The sequence below is a fragment of the Columba livia genome, chromosome 19, assembly GCF_036013475.1.
Source record: "Columba livia isolate bColLiv1 breed racing homer chromosome 19, bColLiv1.pat.W.v2, whole genome shotgun sequence".
NCBI lineage: Eukaryota > Metazoa > Chordata > Aves > Columbiformes > Columbidae > Columba > Columba livia.
In genome coordinates, this window is record NC_088620.1 from 4,387,302 (window position 1) to 4,409,762 (window position 22,461).

General features: G+C 42.3%; 1 protein-coding gene across 1 annotated transcript in view; it reads left to right on the plus strand.

Moving 5' to 3' along the window:
- The window catches only part of MED27 (mediator complex subunit 27), an 80,505-nt gene that overhangs the window by 11,550 nt on the left and 46,494 nt on the right, over nt 1-22,461 (plus strand). The window contains exon 3 of the mRNA XM_005512862.3: nt 19,219-19,349. Within this exon, the coding sequence (XP_005512919.1) occupies nt 19,219-19,349 (131 nt within the window). The remainder of the gene's footprint in view (nt 1-19,218; nt 19,350-22,461) is intronic.

The following is a 22,461-nucleotide window of genomic DNA, read 5'->3' on the forward strand; positions in this document are numbered from 1 at the left end:
TCAGCACCCGTGGGTGCATCCCATCTGGGCCCATGGATTTATGGATGTCCAGATTGCCTAACTGCTCCTTTTGGACACCCTAGCGTGTAATATGGAGCGAAGTTACTGACTTTCTGCATAAAAGAGCTTGTTATGTAGTTGACTGTGTGAACACAAGCGTGTGGTGATACCGTGTGTGGATGTTTCTGATGGGAGGGTGGATGTATCAGGAATGGCGGTGTTGCCCAGTTTACAATGGGACTGGATGGGCCCTGGCGTTGTACATCCTCGTCCTTCCCCATCCTTGGCTTGCTGCATGCGGTTCCACAAGTCACTTTGTTACACGTCTTTGTTTTCCCATCTGTAAAATGAGGGTTGTGCTACAGAGTAAGTACTCAGAGGAGTATGAGCGAGTGTGTGAGTAGGATCACTGGTGGTTGCTGATCCCACTGCTAAGCCCACTATGGACAAATACCAACCAGAAGCCTCTTCTGAGTTATTTTCTTAAAACACAATTTATCAGCTCAAATGGAACTAGCATCTAACATGACACGAAAGCTTTACTACTTAAAGAGCTGTTAAATATTCCTTCGGTTCCACACTGAACGGTTTGCCTGGCAAATACTTAGGAATGTTTATCATTTTCCTTGCATATATTTTTTTCCCACAGCCTAAAGAACCTGACGTGAGGCTGCGGTAGGATTAAGTGAGATTACCAGCATCTTCTTTCCATCCCTCTTGTGTACCTTGTATGAATACATCTTAATAACTATTGATATTGCATTCATCCTGCAAGAAGCAAAGACCTTTAGTGTCTGCTGATGCTGCAGTTTTGATGTTGTGTTTTTCTTGCAAGTAAAATCAATTGAGACAAATCTTGGTAACTTTTACAGCAAAATAAAATGACTGTGCCAGGCAGCCACTGGAAGTTTTTAAAGTGTGGGTGTGCTCTTAGATCACATGTACAGGCTTGTTCCAGCAGAATTGATTGGTTGATCTACTAGATTTAAAGGTCAGCTGTAATCACATTTCAGGAAGATGGAAGAAGATATAAAATTGCTACTGTGCTTTTCTGGGTCATGTACCTGCTTCTCGTGCTCTTTGCTTTTCCCCTGTACATCTTCATTTACTCAGCTGGAGCATCAATACATAAAGGGCACAAGTCAATGTTCTTGCTTTCTCCTGTCGCTGAGGGAGCTGGTTGGTTGTGTTTCCTCCAAGCCAACGTTTTCCCTCTGGAAGACCTGAAGTGAGGAGGAGGAGTCCACTACACTGCAGAAATAGAAGGAACACAATGTGTTTTTCAGGGGAAAGCGGTGAGGAAAGCTGCAGTGTAGCTGTTGTCTTTACTGATCCATTCGGTTGCCAGAGCTGGTGCCTCCAAGGGTGGGTGTTGCCCATTCAAAGGGCAGCACAGATGGAAGAGAGAGACGGCACAACCCTCTTGGTGGGTGGTGATCTTTGATTATGGGGAATCAAAAGAACATCTCGTTAGTGTTTTATGTGGCAGCTTGGTATTATGCATGTGTCCGTAGAGGCCAAGAAGCTTCGGAACGTTGTGTTTTGTAAATACGGTGTTTCAAAGTCGTATTTCCATGTATCAGGTAACTATATCTACCTACAGGGGTGAATGAATTTCTTGTTAATTTTTTGCCACAGCCCAAATGCAATAACAGGTTGTGTGAACTAAAAGCAGCAGGGACATAAAACACTCACCTGCTCAGATACAATTCATTTTTTCTGCAATTAAGCAAAAAGAGTCCTAAAATGAAAAAAGGTTGATAAACTAAAACACATTATGCTTTGAGATTTTTCCCTTATGAGCCGTATTATTGCCATATTAATTTGATAGGACTCCCATTCATTGTTCAGTTTTGCTCTTTTCCTGTACTGATAAACCCACCGTCCTTCTGCGTGGATCTTCCATTGAGCACTAGAGGAGAAAAAGTGTTTTAAATGGAATAGACTTGAATGGCATGGGAATTGTTCCTGAATCGGAGAGTACCACATTGCAAATGCTTTTAGCTAATCCTCAAACAAATTTCAAAGTAACTTTATGATTTTATGTGGCTAGCAAATACATATTTGATGATGGTCATGTTGTAGTAAGGGGTTTGTTGCATTAACAGTACGCGGAAAGATTACTCTCTTAAAAAGTCACTTCCCCCAAAAAAAAATCTGTTGCGGGGAATGTTAACTGTTTTACAAAGGTTATTTGTAGTAGAATTCCCAGAGTCTAAATTAACTCAGAGAGAACTGCCCTTAGTGCATTTATATATATGCTAACTTGCAAAATGTAGTAATTCCCAGGTGGACCGAAATCGAGGGTGTGTAGCTTTTCTGTCAGCATCCATGACCTGCTTTTAAAACGACTCCGAGTGACGGCAGCGGCTGGAGACTCCGCCTGGGCGGGCGGTGGAGACGGTCATCGTGCGTTTCTTTCGGGTGGCCTTTTCCAGAGCTTCTTGCTCTGACGGCCCTCCAACTTCAGTGCACGTTTTGCTTTGTCAGCCACAATGTGAAGTCTGGGAAACTAATGTCTCCTGTACGCTATGCTTACCGTAAAGATGGGAAGAGTATTTTTTTTAAGATAAATAATGGAGTAGGCAGAGTTTTTGGAGGCTTGCGTGATCAGGACAGAGTAGCAGCAAATCCTTTGTGACTTTTCCCAGTGGCTGGTATAGTCAATCAGTACCTTGACTGACTGATTTGGTTTTTATTTTCTTGTAATTTGCTTGCATATTTATTTATTTTAGTCTTACCTCTGATGATTTTTGCCTTCATTAAACCGATAGCTATGGAAACAATTAATTTTCTAAAGTGCAGAAGTAGTGCATGTAGGGTACTGGAAACATGATTATTCCAGTGTGCAGTTCCATGTTGTCCTGATCAGTAGGTTAGAAAGACACTATTTTAGGGAGGGACTTCAAAGAGGTTTAAAACAAGAATACATGATACCATCATGAAGTTTCCAGGCTACAGGGATTTGTCAGGTTATAAAAGACTTTGTCATAGAAGGTGATGGGGTTTGTCAAGCACGATTTGCCCTTGGTGAATCTGCTGAGTGCAAACGGTTTAGTATCGGATCCATCAATTGCCAACATAAAATACCCAATAGAAGAGGGGAAGAAAAATACCTTTAATGTCAAGAGTATTTACGCAAAGTGGGTATTTAATCAGTCATAATCATTTGCTTTCTTAAGAAGAGCAATACGAGCTGCAGCGGCCATGGTGGGCGACACGCTGGGAATGAGTTTGCAGGTTCTGTTCTGATGCTTGTTGTACAATTTACTCCTCGGGCTTAAATCCAGAAGAAGAGAAACGTAGTTTGAAAACATCTTCCTTGAAATCAATTTCCTTTAGTTTCTTCCTTGTTTATTGTTTTAAAGAACAGTAATATTTGGTTGTTTGTAGAGAGGGGTAACAGACTTGTGCTTTTGTGATTCTTTTACAAACTAAACACAGGTGCAGATGTATTTTAATTCTGACTTCTTTCGAACACTGCCGAGCTTACACCTTCACCAGCATTCAGAAAGTGCACTAGCCCTGATCTTTGCAAGTGCTTCACACAGAGATTGCTTCAATCAAATTCCCAAACTGTGGACCATTTGAATGAGGAAGATACTTCAGAGAGACACGGGCGGGCTGATCCTTGGGCAGCAGTTTCCTGTCTCTCAGCCAAACCGTGTGCTGAGCCCTTTGGTTTCTCCTGCCTTATACCAGCATCAGCATCTGTGTCAGTGAGTTTTGATTTAAGAAAATTAATAGACATATTCCACAGTAAAATGTTCTAATGGATTTATTTTTTTAATTAAAACAGTCTCATTGCTAAAACAAAGAGGACATCAGCGTAGTCTGTAGCTGAATAGCATCACGGCAAGATGATATTTCCTCTCTTAACTCCAGCTCCTGACATTGCCCTTTGAACAACCAGATTTTTTGTAGGAAAGTTGCAGAGGAAGAAGACTCTTACGCTTGGCTTTAAGCCTGGGTTTCAACTGCGCTCTGATGCCCTAGAGAGCATATATATATTTTAAGAGGTTCTTGTGGTCAAAGAGTTTCTAACGATTTGGCGTTTCTGAAGAGTTGCAGGTTAGGTTTAAAAGTGCTTACATGACTGGTATATTACTTAGTCATGATGGAAAGTATAACTTAAGTTATGTTGAGCTCCTTACACCTATGGCAAGAAGCCCTTCAGCTGTTACTCATGTGTTTGTGTGCCCTGCGGGACCGTTGCCTCTGAGAATGTCCTCAAGGTCCGACATTGGAATTCCATTTGATTCCATCCAGCTGCTTGTCTGATCCAGCAGGGAGTTGCAAACTTCCCTTGGCAAAGCTTGATTTTTGTCCCACGAGTTAAATAAGCCTGCGGAATGAGAAATCAAAACCCCGCAGCTTGGTGTGGTTGCCCGATTGCAGTTGATGCCATCTCCATGGTGTTGAGCCTTCATTATGCAGCTCGCGCTCAGCACACTTTTATTTAAAGCAGAGCTAAAAGTAGAACTAAATAGCTGACGTTCACAGCCGTGTGGTGTGATGCGGAATTACCGGGAGGGGGACGGGGCAGGAACAAGAATACAGCTTGTGCTGGGTGGATTAAGCTCATTTATTTGCACAGAACTGTGCGAGACTGTCCGAAAAATCCTAAACTAGACCATGTTTTGTAAAGGAATATAAGTGTACTGAACTAGGAAGTTGTGTTTCAGTTTCCTCTCATCAAGTTGTGCTTTGTTTTATACCCTGAAATGATGCAATCCAGTTTGCTGTGGCTGTTGCAACAACCAGACAAACTATTGGTACTATGTTATTGCAGCATCGCGGTGCCCGTTGCTTTTCACGGAGCCATCTCCATATTGCAGAGCCATCTGTTTCCCTTACTGTCCAAGCATGAGGCTCAGTAGTATAAATTACTAACTGCTCCATGGTTTTCAATTGTTCCCGTTTGTTTAGTGTGCCAGTAGCAAGTCTTCAGCTCTTTCACCATTTATAAGTTCTCCTTGCTCTTTTATTTTTTTTAATGCCTCGGGCAAAAGCTGTAGTTGAGTGAATTGTCGATTGTTCATGTTGCTGAAATATTGGTGTGATAAAATAAACTTTTGGAGGTAGGTAGTGTCGTCCTTTAGAGAAGATTTTGTACTAGAGAAGTGGTAGAAAGTTACAAAATCATGGTTTGCAAAACGCAGTGTTTTGCTCCTCCACCGCCCCGGTTTCCTTAAACGCGCGCCAGTTTGGCGTGTTGCTGGCAGCGCCATCTCATACGCGAAGATCCTTTGGCTGTGTAAGTACCTGCGCTGCTGAAGAGTTAAAGATGCCAATGGCATCCTGGGGTGTATTAGAAGGGGGGTGGTTAATAGGTCGAAAGAGGTTCTCCTGCTCCTCTACTCTGCCCCGGGGAGACCACACCTGGAATATTGTGTCCAGTTGTGGCCCCTCAGTTCCAGCAGGACAGGGAACTGCTGGAGAGAGTCCAGCGCAGGTCAACAAAGATGCTGAAGGGAGTGGAGCATCTCCCGTGTGAGGAAAGGCTGAGGGAGCTGGGGCTCTGGAGCTGGACAAGAGGACACTGAGGGGTGACCTCATTCATGTTTACAGATATCTAAAGGGTGAGCGTCAGGAGGATGGAGCCAGGCTCTTCTCGGTGACAACCAACGGTAGGACAAGGGGTAATGGGTTCAAGCTGGAACACAAAAGGTTCCACTTAACTATGAGAAGAAACTTCTTCATGGTGAGGGTGGCAGAGCCTGGCCCAGGCTGCCCAGGGGGTTGTGGAGTCTCCTTCTGTGCAGACATTCCAACCCGCCTGGACACCTTCCTGTGTAACCTCATCTGGGTGTTCCTGCTCCATGGGGGGATTGCACTGGATGAGCTTTCCAGGGCCCTTCAACCCCTGACATTCTGGGATTCTGTGATGCTTTTGGAAAACTTAATACTGTGTATGTTTGTTTCAAAACCTAATTGTAATGTAACAACAGTGTAGTTTTTTTAATGTAGTTTTCTTGTCTATCTTTAAGACCAAAAAAGATGCAGTTTGCTTTTTTTTTTTTTTTTCTGATATGTATATGTTTTTACATTCCCAATTCAGTTCAGTGAACTAGTCACCTCCAATAGTTCTCTCATTAGCGCTCTTAATTTGCCTCCCAGTAAATATGCCAGACAAGCCACTGTGGCCAGCCACATTAACTTTCTATTTATTTTTCTTATAATGGCCACCTGAAGCAATAGATTGATGTCCGCAATTTTTACTTCGTTAATAATGAAGTCCACAAAGCAGCGAGAGAAGTGTCTGTTTATTCGGTGCCTTAAGCTGTGGTACTGATGAACCACTGGGTTTGACTCTGGTAAGATTTTCTTAGTGATTGTCAAGATATAGAAGTAAGGTATGTCCAGATTAAGGTGAGGAGCTGGAATATCTGTGGGTTAGGTGGTGGGCTTTTAAGTTGTAATCGGGTTATTGAAGAGTCCCTGCAAGACAGCCGGTGCATGAAAAGTCAAATGTATGTCAGTCTCCTTTGAAATCCATAGAAATGAATCAGGTTTTCCCGTGGTTCTATCCCATAGCAACATAGAAATGGCTCAGTCTCAAAGTTTTAAAACCCCTCTGATAACATCAATGCAGATTCCCAGCTAAATAAAGAATCCATGGTGTTTTATCATTTCCAAAAAAGTGTTTGTCATATTCTGTCGTGGCAATTAGTGATGGGAGGACTGCAGAGCTTGCGTGGGTGGGGATGTTTTGTGCTGAATACAGCGACAGCTGCAAGTTTGGCCCTCAGGAACCTGCGTTTGGCCCGGAGTGTCATTCTCTTTCCCCTCTATTCCTATTTTGAGTCCAGTAGAAGAGAAGCATATGTTTCCTTGCATCAGCTCCGTCGGTGTTACCTTGTGAAGCATGACAAGGTCATGTGTTTGCGTGGCAAAAGAGGGAATCTCAACTTGTGTTCGAGCTGCCTTAGACCCGCTTTTTTTGTTTTGCATGATGTATTAAAGATTTCCATGATACACACGGTTAAATTCCATTCGTGTAGGTACGCATGTGTTCATGCCACGTTGCTGCTCCTGGAATTGGTACTGTTATATTATTAATACTGCAGATCACACCAAGAAGGTGTCTTGCATTTAATATAGAACATAAGAAGGTTTGCCTACCCCATAGAAAATCTCAAAATGGAACTGAAGATGCTATAAAAATTTAAAAGGGACAAGGTCAGCCTGAAAATTGCATATTTTAAAAAGCAGAAAATCATCAATTTTTAACAACAAACTTCTGTACCTGTTATTACCTGCGCTAATAACATTTTCAGTTACTAAGGCTTGAAAATGGTCTTAAGCATTATGTCAATGTAAAACTACTTAGTTACCATTTGTCTAGGTGCCTGTTAATTTTGGGTTTTCTAGCTGAGAGATGTTAGAACTGATCAAAAGCATTTGGGTTCCTATGCTCCTTCTCTATGATCAAACAAGTTCAATTTATTCCACTCATAAAAGAAAGATAATGGGTGACTCACTTGCTTTGTACCAACATCTTTATTGAGGGAGAAAAAAAGTGGATAAGAGGGTTCTTCATTATAGCAAGCAAGGACAAAAAAAAACTCAGTAATTGAAAATAAAGTTTAACAAATTCAGACTACAGCTGAAGTTCATAGTTTAAACACTTGTAGTAATTGGAGATGAGTAGTATGGGACTCACCCTCCTTGGAAGACTTGAAGGATGAGCACATTGTAGATCGAGAGAGGTTCTCCTTCCCCTCTACTCCGCCCTGGTGAGACCACATCTGGAATATTGTGTCCAGTTGTGGCCCCTCAGTTCCAGAAGGACAGGGAACTGCTGGAGAGAGTCCAGCGTAGGGCAACGAAGATGATTAAGGCAGTGGAGCATCTCCCTTATGAAGAAAGGCTGAGGGAGCTGGGTCTCTTTAGTTTGGAGAAGAGGAGACTAAGGGGGGACCTTATCAATGTTTATAAATATATAAAGGGTGAGTGCCATGAGGATGGAGCCAGGCTCTTCTCGGTGGCCAACAATGATAGGACAAGGGGTAATGGGATCAAGCTGGAACACAAGAGGTTCCGCTTAAATTTGAGAAAAAACTTCTTCTCAGTAAGGGTGACAGACACAGGAACAGGCTGCCCAGGGGGGTTGTGGAGTCTCCTTCTCTAGAAACATTCAAAACCCACCTGGACATGTTCCTGTGTGACCTCACCTGGGTGTTCCTGCTCCAGCAGGGGGATTGGACTAGATGATCTTTTGAGGTCCCTTCCAATCCCAAACATACTGTGATACATGTGTATTCCGTTTTTGTAACTACATTTGCTAAATTTAAAACACATATCCTTGGTGCCATCTCAAGGCATATCAGGGATAAGAGGGTCATTAGGAGCAGTCAACGTGGCTTCACCAAGGGGAAGTCGTGCTTGACCAACCTCCTTGACTTTTATGAGGACATAACAAGATGGATGGATGATGGCAGAGCGGTGGACGTGATCTCCCTTGACTTGAGTAAGGCATTTGACACAGTCTCCCACAGCATCCTCACGGCTGAACTGAGGGAGTGCGGTCTGGATGAGCGGGGAGTGAGGTGACTGTGAACTGGCTGAAGGGAAGGAGCCAGAGAGTCGTGGTCAATGGGGCAGAGTCCAGTTGGAGGCCTGTATCTAGTGCAGTGCCCTGGGGGTCAGTACTGGGGCCTGTATTATTCAATATATTCATCAATTATTTGGACGAGGGAATAGAGTGCACTATCAGCAAGTTTGCTGATGACACCAAGCTGGGAGGAGTGGCTGACACTGGAAGCTGTGCTGCCATCAGAGACCTGGACAGGCTGGAGAGTTGGGCAGGGAAAAATTGAATTAAATATAACAAGGGCAAGTGCAGAGTCTTGCATCTGGGTAGGAACAACCCTAGTTTCCAGTATAAGTTGGGGAATGACCTATTAGAGAGCAGTGTAGGGGAAAAGGACCTGGAGGTCCTGGGTACAGCAGGATGACCATGAGCCAGCACTGGGCCCTTGTGGCCAGGAAGCCAATGGTACCTGGGGTGGGTTAGAAGGGGGTGGTCAGTAGGTCAGAGAGGTTCTCCTGCCCCTCTGCTCTGCCCTGGTGAGACCACACCTGGAATATTGTGTCCAGTTGTGGCCCCTCAGTTCCAGCAGGACAGGGAACTGCTGGAGAGAGTCCAGCGCAGCCACCAAGATGCTGAAGGGAGTGGAGCATCTCCCGTGTGAGGAAAGGCTGAGGGAGCTGGGGCTCTGGAGCTGGACAAGAGGAGACTGAGGGGGGACCTCATATAGAAACTGTACTACGAATATAGGGAAAACATCTCGTGTTCTTAAAAACCTGAGATTCCTTCGAGCCACAGCCAGCATGAGCGAAATACGACTTACGAAGGTAAATTTAACAGTATTTGTAAAGAAGCAAGATAAGCAGGAAAATACAATGGAAGACATCTGAGAAGATAAGTGTGGGCATAGTGTGAAATACTGTAAATAACAATCTGTGCATGAAAATGGGTGCTGAAAAAATGGCTCTGCATCCAGGGGATCCTGCAGGCTGCGGTAATTTGAGGTCCTTTGGAAAGAAGCACGTAATCAAAGTCTGAATCCTGAGCACAAGCAGTCTTGTTTAGATTACATTGGCAATATGAATTCAAGCGTTTCCTAGTTATTGAATTCTTCATTTGTAACTTGAACGATTTTGATGCAAATCTTTTAGTAAATGTAGCAATAGGCAAAAAAACGCGACTTTTCTATGAAATGATTCTTGGGTCAGCGCAGAAGCTCAGATCTCCCTGTAGATTGTGTTATAAATACCTAGATAAATACAACAAAAAGCTTTTGGAGAGGATTTCTTCCTTTTGGTTCCAGTGAGAGAGGGGTAAATGCAATAATTGATGTGCCCCGTTAGCTGCCGACCGGGTTGCGTGTGGCTCGTCCTCCCTTTGGCGCACACGGCAGCAGCGCATTTCAGCACCTCGCCCACAGCATCCACCTCCTGACAGCACAGCTTGCCAGTACAGCAAGCAGTCAGCACTTCATTATTTCTACAACCTGAGTGCATTTGCAAATTAATTGACGTGTGGGAGGAAAGGCATCTGCTATTGTAGAAGCCCTTAACTGTGGCAGCAAAACTGGCAATAAACCGGTGAGCTGAGATGCTGTTGCAGGTGTTGAAGCCTCTTAAGTGGCATCTTGTCCATTTTTCTGGTTGTCTTTGATATTTTGTTTTTTTTTGAAACAAACCAAACTGCTCACTGAATTGTGAACATGGAAACAAACAGCATGATAAAGAAAATACCGTATATTCTTATATACGGTTAGTTAGCAAGTATTTTCATCTTTCTCGCTGGCTTAACACCAAAAGAGAGTTTTAATTAGGCCTGTAATGAATGACTGGAAGCATTTTAAAGGCTATTAATCTTGTGGCGTAATTGACTTAATTACATTATAAGCTCCCATGAAAATAATATGAAGTGTATATTCCATTTGTTTTACTCCTAAAGACGTTTCTGAGGTCCCTGGGCTTTGTGTGAAATAATTCTACTGGAAGTTTCAACACCGACAGAGAAAACCGTGAAACTGCTTTATGTGCCATTGCCTTTGGTTCAGTGCATCATCCTATTCAAGCATCATCCTGTTCAAGCATCATCCCCGGGCTCTCTGAGCTGCTGCTTTACCTCTAAACTGGGGGTAACTTCTTGCAATGAAGTTTGTCTTCTTAAGCTTTTGTTGCACAGCGTAGTATTTCCTTGCTTTTCTGGTTTCTAACCGCTTAGCTTATACCAGAGCGTGGCAGATGAGAGTAAGAATATGGGATCTATTTTCAGAAATAAAGATTACAGCAGCTTTAGAACTGTTACTCTTTGTGCTGTGGTAAAAAAATGTGTAGCGAAAGAGGTGTTTTTGCAAAGCATATGGCTTTTACACTGCTTCAGACTACTGTAAGTTTTGGATTTGGTTGTAAAACATCTCTGTGCTTTTTGCACTCTTTAGTCGGAGTGTGACATCTTCAACAGATGGACAGATAAACTTTCCATAATCCGTGTCTTTCCTTTCAGAGGAGGAGCTGAGATTCTCATTTGTAAAAGTTGTTGAGGAAAAGCCTCATCTGTCTCAGTCTGTTGTGTGCTTAGATGTCGGGGTGTGAAAATGTGATGGGTACGCAGCTCGGCACTGGAGTTGGTGATATTTTTGGGGCTGGCTTTTTGCAGATGCAGGGTCAGCCCTGCTTTGTATGTACTTCCAGCCTTATTAGTGCATTTGCTTTATGTCTTTTCATAACCACGTGTGTAATCGTGGAACAAGCACATTGCTCAAATCCACCTTCTCTCTGGTTTGGATGATACACTCTCTTCTTTCCTTATTGTAACCCAGGATTGTTTTGGTTTAGTGTTCTTAAATCCTACAATCAAGAGTTGTTTCCAACCTTATTTAACCCCGTTGGGATGGTAGAACTGCTTTTTTTTTTTTTCCTTTTAGTAACTTTGCTGGTCACACTTCGGTATTTTCCATCCTCTTGACTGTTACAGATTTTGTAAATAGTTTAGAAATGCCAGCTTGTGATGTATGGGCCTCTTTAACATTTCTTTGATTTATGTGCACCGTGCTGAAAAAAGCAGAGGAAGCATATTATTCTTGAAAAAAAAAATGTTGCCAGTCTTCAGTTTTTCAGTCTTAGTTAAAAACCACACTTTTATCAATCAAACCTGATAGATTCTTTTTTCATTCCTAAAAGCACCCATAACTTAACTCTTTGAAGTCTAAAGACATTAGAGACCAGTATAGGGGAAAGGGACCTGGGGGTCCTGGGTACAGCAGGATGACCATGAGCCAGCACTGGGCCCTTGTGGCCAGGAAGCCAATGGTACCTGGGGTGGGTTAGAAGGGGGTGGTCAGTAGGTCAGAGAGGTTCTCCTGCCCCTCTGCTCTGCCCTGGGGAGACCACACCTGGAATCTTGTGTCCAGTTGTGGCCCCTCAGTTCCAGCAGGACAGGGAACTGCTGCAGAGAGTCCAGCGCAGCCACCAAGATGCTGAAGGGAGTGGAGCATCTCCCGTGTGAGGAAAGGCTGAGGGAGCTGGGGCTCTTTGTCTGATGGTGCAGCTGGACTAGTTGGTTTTACATAAGCCGCACCCTGTAGATGTTTTATTGAAGAAGACACTTCATTTCTCTATTTGTCTGAAAAGTCGTTTGTTTGCTCTAGTGGTAAAGCCCAACCACAGCGCTGCAAATCATGGCTGCTGGAGAATTCCAAGAGTGGTGCTGTCGCTGATTGCAGCTCTTTATTCTACCGCTCAGTTTTCAAGAATCTTCACATTTCTTTTCTAAGCACCTGAGCATCCCCTGTCTCGGAGGCATCAGCCGTTCTTTATCCTGACACAGCTGCCACCTGAGCCTCTGACGCCAAAGATTTAGTCCACAGCTTTAGAAAGTATGAATTTTAGCGTGAGAGCAATGTCTGCAGGTCAAAGTTGTGGTGGCTGTTTAAGGGGGCACAGCAGCATGGGGGGAAGATACTAATTGTGTCCTTATTCAGTCTGCAGTTTTAATGTTGAATTTCCTTGCTACAGATTATTTGTCCTATGCAAAGATGATGCTTTTGTTGAAAGAGAATTGAGGTTTTCTGTCAAATATTGATCAAGTGCACTTCTTGGGTCTTTAGGCTTTAATGAAATCCATTAAGTGAGCACACGAGTGTGAATATATTACATAGGGTGACACTAAGACCATTTCCCTGTTGGTGGGACAACCTTTGTACCAACTACTCCCCCTGAGGTCAGGGTTACTCAAAAATACTGTTTGTTACTGCACGTGGTTTTATTTTGTCATTTAGATGCAGAACACAACATAATAACTTTACTCTGCTCTTCGTGATTGTGTTATGTGTCTGGGTTGTTGCTGCATATCCAATGAAATGCCAGTTCATTTAGTTATCTTTCAGTAAATATGTTTGAGCCCTTCAGAGTACCCAGAACTACTTATAAACACCTGAAGCATAAAATACAGTTACTCTTCTGAAGAGGTAAATAAGGTAGCCTCAAACTATGATTACTCTGCCTCTTAATCTGTGTGAAATACTAGTTCTTTTTAAACCTCTGAGCCTGATGGCTGTGTAGTGTCACTTTGTGTTGGCATCATCCAAAAAGCAAGAGTATGTAAGTATTAAATGCATTCCAGAATACTTTAAAAAATCCCTGGAGGAGTAGTGGCTTTTGCAGAGACTTTGAACAGCACGGGTAATTTTATTGGCAGCAAAGATGCAGATGCTGAAGTTTTGACCAATTCCTTGAAGAAAGCGCCACCAGATTTGCTATCTCTGCATGGTAAAAAGCCAAAGACTTGCAAGCAGTATTGGAGTGAGGCAACATTGATGCAGTCGTTCATCAGCAGAACTTCAATGTTTTCGGAAGAGAAGTATGAGAAGAACATACTTTGAGGCTGAAATTTGACACTAATTAAAACAGCGCTCTCAGCCAAAATATGAATTCAAAGACAATGGAATAAAAGATGTGGCGAAGACAAGACGTTAAAAGAAACAGGGATATGTATCGCTGCATTTCGTACTATTGTATCTTTTTAGAGAGAGAGGTAAATGCCTAAACTTGTTTTTTAACTCCCTACCCTTGGGAAGGAGGAGGAGAAACCGCCGGGAAGAGCCCATTGCCCGAGCAGGGACGTGCAGGTCGGTGTCCTCAGCAAGCTCCGTGTCTCCTGCTTTATGGACCAGGCTGAGGCATTGGCCCCGCGCGTCTCCATGCGATGCGAATAAGAGCCCTGGCAGAGGCTTCTGACAGAAGTGCGAGCTCATTAGTTTCACAGCTTAGTCGGATCAGGGTGTTTAGGAAAAGATGCAATAACTTTTATACAGGGATTTAAAAAAGAAGGGAAGGGGGGGTAGCCTTTGTTCCCGTCGAGGATAGGTAGTTGCTGATTAAATATTCTTGTAAACTGGAAAGTGTTTGGGGGGCATAAATGCTTTTAAAAAAAAACCAGAACAAAATGTCCTAATTAAATTGTAAACTAAAGCAAGGGCACAATGTCTAGCTTTCCTATTAATTGAAAAGCCTGCAACCCAGTTCCACAGAGGAAAACCGATGAGTAAATAAATCAGAGACTGTTCTTTTGTTTTATTGATGCTGTTTTTGGCCAAGTCAAGAATTCAGCTATCCAAAAATGATCAAACATTATTTAGAGAAAAAGAGAATTTCCAAACGGGCCTCATTATCTGAGAAAAGCTTAAAAATATCAATTAAGGTAGTGTAATTTCTTTCTTGCCTACTTTAGTCTGCAGAGATGAAACTGGGGGAGTGTCCTGCTTGCTTGCTCGTTGCTCTTTTCAAAGGAACGACTGGAGTTGTATCATAATAGACAAATCCCTTGTTAGCTGCAAGGGAGAAATAATGTAGTGATGGGGGGCAAAGTACTGCACATCTTAAAGGGAGGCAAATGTGCGTGTATTCACCAGAACTACAGCCAAGTTGGCGAATTCCATGGCGGATAAGTATCTGTCAGCCACTTCTGTAAATCTCCTTTTCTTGGGAAGAAACATTTTGTTAATATTACCTATATCTGAGGAAATGCTTTTCTGTTTATCTATGCAGTCTGTAAGTATTTACATGAGAATGGAAAAAATACCATGGCAGATTAATGTGATCGCAGAGAAAAGTCGTTCTTCTGGTTTCACTTTTAAAATAAAACCTATTGGTGCTTAAAAAGCTTTAAATAATGGCAATATGTAAATTTAATGTGCATCTGTGAGGTGACATGTTCAATTGTAAATGCTCCAAGTGGCTGCTTTTTGCTTTTTCTTTGCCTTTTCCCCCCCTCCTCCCCTGATTTGTACCTTCTTACCCAACCAATTTGTGCATCTTTCAATGGCCTTGTCAGGCAGTGGAGTGTGACGACTTGTTTGGTCAGCAGTCAGCACATGCAAAATCTCCAGCCCATGAATTATGGAAACCAAAGACCTCTAGACCCAGCGTGATTCTAATGATGAAGCTTTAATTTTCAAAGTTTTAAATAAGCACTGTGTACATGTTTGGAGTTTCGCAGCATACACTGTAGAGTCATCCCATAGGCCAAAATATTCCCTGTCACGATATGGTCAGTACATTTCTGTTAACAAACTGCATTGATCTCGTTCAGGCCCTTTGGCTCTGTCAGAAGTTCTCTGTCTGCTCCAAACCTTAAAGATCATCTGCAGAAAACAGTGTGACCTTTCAGGGGGTTGTTTTTTGTTTCTTCTGATTGTTTCAGGTGTGTGTTGCGCTGTTTCCGTTAAGAAGAGACTCACCAGGATTGAATAAATAAGACATATTATGTGATTAACTTTAAAAAATATATTAATGTTTTCGGAACTAGATCTAGTCCTAAATCTTGTATTTCTCTTAACACACCTTCTCTGTTTAAATAGTTCATGTGAAAGCGAGTGTGTTAACTTGTGCGCTAGGGTGTAGAGGTTGTCACCTTTTGCTAGTTAAACTCTCTCACCTATTGCCACTGTCTCATACTGTTGCTGACCATGGTCTCGACCAGAAAGAGAGCTTGTCTGAAGAAGACTGTAGCAACTCAGACAGACTGTCTGCCCTCATCTGGGTGTTCCTGCTCCATGGGGGGATTGCACTGGATGAGCTTTCCAGGTCCCTTCCAACCCCTCACATTCTGGGATTCTGTGAAAGCCAAAGGCATCTTACATGAATGAAGAAATTGCCCTCCCTACAAAAAGCACCTCCAAAGTGCAGCCTCTGGTAGGATGTGTTTCACTCTGGGAGGAAGATTGAGAACGGTTAATGTATTAATGTAGTTTTCATACACTCAGGAACACTGTGAAAATGTGAATTACGACACCTGTAAAACATAAGTGGTAATCTGTTCCTCTAGAAAATATAGGCTGTGTTGCCATTAACATAGAAAAATAATGAATCTCAAAAATTATTAAATTTAAAAACAATTCAGGTTCCCTTTTTATTTTCTTTCAGGTGAAGTTTTTGTGTTGAAGTGTTATTTTCAGTACTTTTGCTACATCTTTGAGAACTAGAGTCTCTTGGTTTTAAAATGTGGAATTCACACATCTACTTGGAACCACAGCTTTAAGAAAAATATCAACTATCATGAGACTCATCATAAAACTGTACAAGTTGGCACTGGTGTATATCCTAGCTGCTAAGTGTTATACATTGATTTTGTTGTTGTTGTTGTTGTTTCTTATTCATTTTCTGCAATAGATTTTATGTTTTATCTGCATGTATTGAAGAAAAAGATCAATCTTGTTGAAATTTTACAGAGTATTTCATTAGGAAGTAAAGAGCTTAGCTTCACATAAACCAGTTGGAATTCCCCAAAGCTGAAAGACGGGGGTGCTTGTTGTAATAAAGCCTCTGAATTATGGGGAATTCCTTAGCGGCTGATAACAAAATGATTTACAGTGCTCAGCACTACGTAGTGCTGCACCTGTATTCCAGTTCAGTGAGTATTTAGCGTATTTGATGGACAAATCTCTTGCTGGTCACAGTCCTGCTGGTTTAAATGGGCACAGTTGGCAGCGGTGGGTGGAAGGTGGTTGGAACACACTCAGGACCATCCACAAGTGCCCAAGTTTGGGTCTCTCAGACCTGTCCGGCCACCCTCTGGAGACACCAACTGAAGCACCAGGTCACCCCAAAGGCTCCCAGAGCCTCACATCTAACATTCTGTGATTCCGTGTGTCTCATCTCCAGCAGCCGCTCTAAGGAGACCCCAGGATACAAGGTGTTCCCCAAGGTTTCTCCAGCCATCAGCAGGCTCTGAATCAGGGACTTCTTCAGCTAAATGTGATTTCTATGTGTTTGTTAACGTTTATTAACCCTCAAAGGGTTTGTGTCCCATGAGCTCATCTCGGCTTCCCTGCATGAGATTTTAGCACCTGTAACATCCTCTGGCCAAACGTTTCATGTGGTTTCCTAAGGTGAAGATGGTATGTTTGAAAATAGCATTTGCTTGGTAGTAAGCAAAAATGTTGAGGGTATTGGGATGTTTTAGCTGAGATTTGCTGCCGTGGCCGATGCTGGCAGACAAAAGTGTTCCTTGTGCAAGAGGAAAAAGGAACCAAATGGCACATTTATTATCCATCAGGACCACTGAATCTCCTGACTGTGATTTTGACACTAGTGGTGCTGCTTTGGCACTCTTTTCAGTCTCATTTCTGCTCCTTGGAGCAAATGATTAAGGAAGAATTTCCCAGTCTCTTCAGTTAACACCCCTCTGCCCCCAAAAAGGAATGCATTCAGTGCAATGCACTGTGTGATAGTTTAATAATGTATAAATCAAGTTGGACAGAAGCTGCCTGTCAGTTTTATTAACTTTGACCTTTTCTCCCATTATAAGGATGGTTTGGTAAATATTTAATGGCCCTTATAGATTTTGACAGTTGGATCTGCATTCCTGGGAGCGGAGGTAGATTGTAAAGAAATACTTATAATTAATAAAAATCGCTTAATCACTGGGAGTCAGCTAAGGACAGAATTGATTCTTAGTATCTTTACTTTTAATTCCTATTTTTTTTTAATGCCTGAGCGCTAAATGTCAGAGTAGCCGGGAGGTTAGGAAACATTTTTAAAGGCTGCATTTAAACTTCATCTGTGATTAGCACCTGTGATTACCTGAGCAAGTGTCCGAATAATGTCATTTACCTGCAGTCCCCGTCAGTGTCGTTCTGGCAGTGAGCTGAAGTGAGTGGTGTCAACAGCACAAAATGGTTGTAGGAGGGCTGCTCGTAATCAGATGCCGGAAGAGAAAGGGAAAGCTGTGTTCCTGGAGTCAGCGGGGTCTTTTGCCAGCGCTGTCTTACCCTTTAATTCCCTGCATATTGCACTCACTGCAAATCCGGGTGGTGAAGATTGAAACCTAAGCCCCTGACATGTTGAAACATTGCCTTTCAAACATGTGCTGTCCAGTGCTCTCATTGATTATATTTTTTTTTTCCTTTCCATTTCAGAAATCGGTCAGAGAGAAGCAAATTTAAGCAAAATGAATTGGTCTAAGCGGAGCTGTTGGAGCAGCACGACCCGCTTTTCCCAGTGGTTCCCTTCCCGTTAGGGGTGCAACGTGTGTTCGCGTTGTGCCGCGGCCGAGATCCCAAGGCAAAGCAGCCAAGTAAATCAGGACCCTGCTCAAAAGCCCTTTGGATGCTCTGAGCCTTGACATTCCAGTCAGATTTCCTCACGGGGTAGCTTCACCCGTTTTTAATAGCCATGTTCAACTAGATCACTTTACCAAGCTTCGTTTCTCTCATTTTCAATCAGCAGCCTGCAGAACAGCTTTGCCTGAGACCACTTTGTTTTCTGAACATTTATAAGTCCTAGTTTCCTAACTGTAACCTTTTAGTGCAGACCATGGGGTTAGAGTTGTTAACGCGTTAAACACTTCGCCATTTTCAGAACAAATCTTTACCACTTTAATGAACACATCAATGTGGGGACTAGAATGGTGAAGGCAATTGCATTTGTCTGACACTGAATATTTGGCGCTTTTTTTGCCCCTTCTCTTCAAAAAACGAGGAACTAAGAAAATAAATGGGAAGTATGTAGAGGTGAGCTCGGAACTTGTTGCACTTGGTTTCAGGCCAGACGCAGCACTGGAGCTGTTCTTAAATCCACGAGCAGCGGGGATGCGCTCGAAATCTTGCAGATTCACGTTGTGTCCTTCATAAATCAGTCTTTCCTTGGCAAGGAAAATAAAAGGTTAGAGGAGAAAGCTACTGACTGTGAGTCTTTCTGTTGCAATGCTATGGAGATGTGCTAGCGGGTATTTTAAAGGCTGCGTTTTTCTTTACAGTGGTAGAAACTTTGTGAATGTTTTCTGGTTTTATGTTTAAGAAAAACAATGAGTGTTGTTTCTAAAAAGCTGGTTTGTACAGTGAAAGGATTGCGTCTCTTTTCCTCTTATCTTCCAAAAAGTAAGAAAGCTGGATCCCTTGAGAGGAGAAACAGTCTTAACATTTAAAAGCAAGGCCAAGTTTCAGGCGAGTTAAGACTTAAGAAGTCTGTGATTCATCATCTTACTTGCCCTATCACATCACTTCCTTGCAATACCTATTTTACAGCAGTCTTTTTTAATATGCTTTTGTTCAGATCATCTTCCGTATAAGAAGCAATATATATGAAATACCATACGTTAACTTGCAGTTTGAATCAGGTGGTACAGACAGCAGAGGTCTGACATAGACAGAGCACTGCAGCGGTGTGTATTTTAATATACATCCTTTGATTTTCCAGTTGCAGTACCATGCCGGGCTAGCATCTGGCCTTTTGAATCAGCAGTCCCTGAAACGTTCCGCCAACCAGATGGGGGTTTCTGCGAAACGCCGGCCGAAAGCCCAGCCAACAACGCTCGTCTTACCGCCGCAGTAAGTCATGGAGTCGTTTCAAGACTTTGCATGGGGAGGGGATATTTCTATTTAACATTTTACTGCAATTATTTTCTTTGTTCAATCATACTAATAGCAGCTTTGCGCTTGCTTTTTTGTTTCATACAAGAGGAATTATTCTTGTTGGATGGGTAGAGCGCGCTATGGAAACAATGTTTTGGGGTTTTTTTGTTTGAGGAGGCGCTGTCACAACAGAAAAGTTGCGAGGATTCTGCTTTGTGGCGGGTCATAGAAGTTTTTGCAACACAAGACTGTCATTGAGGAATGATGTTCCCTCATTAGCATGGCTTGGAGCTTCAAGCAGGACTTTTCTGAAGGTCCTGAAAGGCTGAAGCCAAAAAGTCTTTGGTGTGAGTGCTTTCTCGACAAACGCCTGTTCTGAGTCCATCTGTTCACCATATGTTAATTTTGCATAGGATCTAAACCTCTTTTACAGGTGACAAGCAATTATGAGGACACTTAGGAACTGTTTGAGGACACAGAGCATCAACACTTTAGGCAGGCTCTGTACCGATGCCAAAAACACAAGAGTTGTCCACGACTAAGCTTATAAATTAATAAAGAGCTTAAAATATTTAGTTACATATAAGAAAATGATTATTATGTAGAAAATCGAGTGCTAAGCAATTATTCATTTTACTGAGCATCCTTGTAGCTTGTGGAAACTGCTTGCTTTCACAGAACAAGAGTCACTGATGTATGAACACTCTGCTACTAAAAACTTCATACCTGTAATAATAAAAGTCTCTGTCACCAGAGTCCACAGGCCTAAGTTAATGGAAAAAATCAAAGGAACTTTAGAGGTTTTTCCTTATAAGAAATGAGGAAAAAATCAGAGTCAACAGAGCCCTTGTATATTAGCTTTAAAGGGCTGTTGATTCAAGAATCCATAAAATGTTCTATTATTTTACCGGTATGTCAGACAAAGAAGAATGGTTAGAAGGGCAGCTCTAGCAGAACGACAGGTTGGAAAACCAGGTGTTATTTCTCTTGTATCTGTGAGAGAACAGGGGTATATTTTGCGAAACCGGCTAATTAGTTTTCTTCCCTCATTGGGGTACCAGGTTTATCCAGAGCTTAAAATGGACTTCTCCAAGAAGTTTGTATCCTGGAGTAACTGCGCTACCAGTTGTCACAGTTCTGTTCAGAGGTCTTAAAATATTTTGGTGTTGTGTTTGGTGTTTCTGTGTTTTGTTTTCAAATAATGGTTTCTACATTTCCTATAGTGAGAAGGAGCTACCTTCTATCTTTGCAAGCAAATCTGTACTTAAACAGTTGCAGCTATATAAATTTTAACATGAGGTATATAATGTACACTTTTCAAAGTATTGTATATCTAGAGTTGTTTTTTCTTTCAATGATGCATTTACCTAGAATTTGCAGATAGAATGAGATTTTAGTGTGGTAACTGAACTTTAGCTGGTAGTTGATTTATGTTTCAATATCTTATTACCACTCCCAGCATTATGCACAGGGAAAATATGTTTATGCTGAGCTGGCCCTTTGTCTGTCACCTGTTTCCTCCTCTCTGGCTCCTCTTTGACCTTTCCATATTTGTCCTTATTTTCTACCTTGGTGTGTCTTGAGAATAATAGTTATATTAAGTCAAATCAAATACCTGTTGAGCTCAGCATCACGGCTCCAACACAGGGCAGAAGATGATAAAAAGGCTTATGAAAATAGGCTTGTGAGAAGCATTAATAATAATAATAAAAAAAAGAATATGGCAGATGGATTTCAATATCTTGATTTTGCTGTAGTTTCATGCAAATAGTGATGAATCATGCTGTGGTTTTTTTTCTTTCGCTTCATTCTCTCTAAAATGCAAAAGAAGATGATATCCAGGTGCAAAGCTGCATATCTCCTTGACAGGGCATAGTGCATACTAATTTCTCCATGGCAAGTCAGGGATTTTTTAAATTTCAGCTTTATTGATTAGTCCAGAAAGGGGTAACTATTCCTTTGTCTTTTTTTTTTTACTTTGATGTATGCTATTACAATGAAGTTCAGTGACAAGTCTTTGGGCTGAGTAACAGTGTGCTGTGAGTCAAGTATATATTAAATGTTGTTCAGAGCAACTCGATTATCTAGAGCTTTTCTTCAACAGAAGTAGTTAAAACCGACGGTGTGCCAAAATGTCATTTTAGGACAGGAGGTTGGAGCAAATAGCAACACTGCAGTGATTCTTTTCAGCCAGCAAAGGAATGCAGGAAACGCTGCTGCTCAGCAGGTAACGTAGGGGATGATTTGTACAAAGGCTCTTCTAAAAACTCTTTTATTTCTATGCACGTTTTGTGTATGAGTAGTTTGATATTAAACATGTCTTAATTTGAGTTCAAGTTAGCATCAGTGAGTGTCTTACTGATCTGTTGATTTATTTATTTATGTTCCTGTTCCTTGAAGAAACTGCATGGGTAACTTTTGCTATTGTGTGCTACATTCTTAATGGCAGTGATGCAGGCTGAGCAATTATCTTGCTCATCCATGTCTCTGATTTTACTGCTGTGGTGTGACCTGAGATTTATTCACAGAATCCCAGAATGTCAGGGGTTGAAGGGACCTGGAAAGCTCATGCAGTGCAATCCCCCCATGGAGCAGGAACACCCAGATGAGGTTACACAGGAAGGTGTCCAGGCGGGTTGGAATGTCTGCACAGAAGGAGACTCCACAACCCCCCTGGGCAGCCTGGGCCAGGCTCTGCCACCCTCACCATGAAGAAGTTTCTTCTCAAATTTAAGTGGAACCTCCTGTGTTCCAGTTTGCACCCATTGCCCCTTGTCCTTTCACTGGTTGTCACCGAGAAGAGCCTGGCTCCATCCTCCTGACACTCACCCTTTAGATATCTGTAAACATTAATGAGTCCCCCCTCAGTCTCCTCTTGTCCAGCTCCAGAGCCCCAGCTCCCTCAGCCTTTCCTCACACGGGAGATGCTCCACTCCCTTCAGCATCTTTGTTGCCCTGCGCTGGACTCTCTCCAGCAGTTCCCTGTCCTAGTAGATATTTGAAACAGCAGAAGCAATTTTGAATCAAAAAGATGTTTTTAAAACTGAAAGGTCTCTGTCTTACGCTACCTCTACCAGGAAAATTTTCA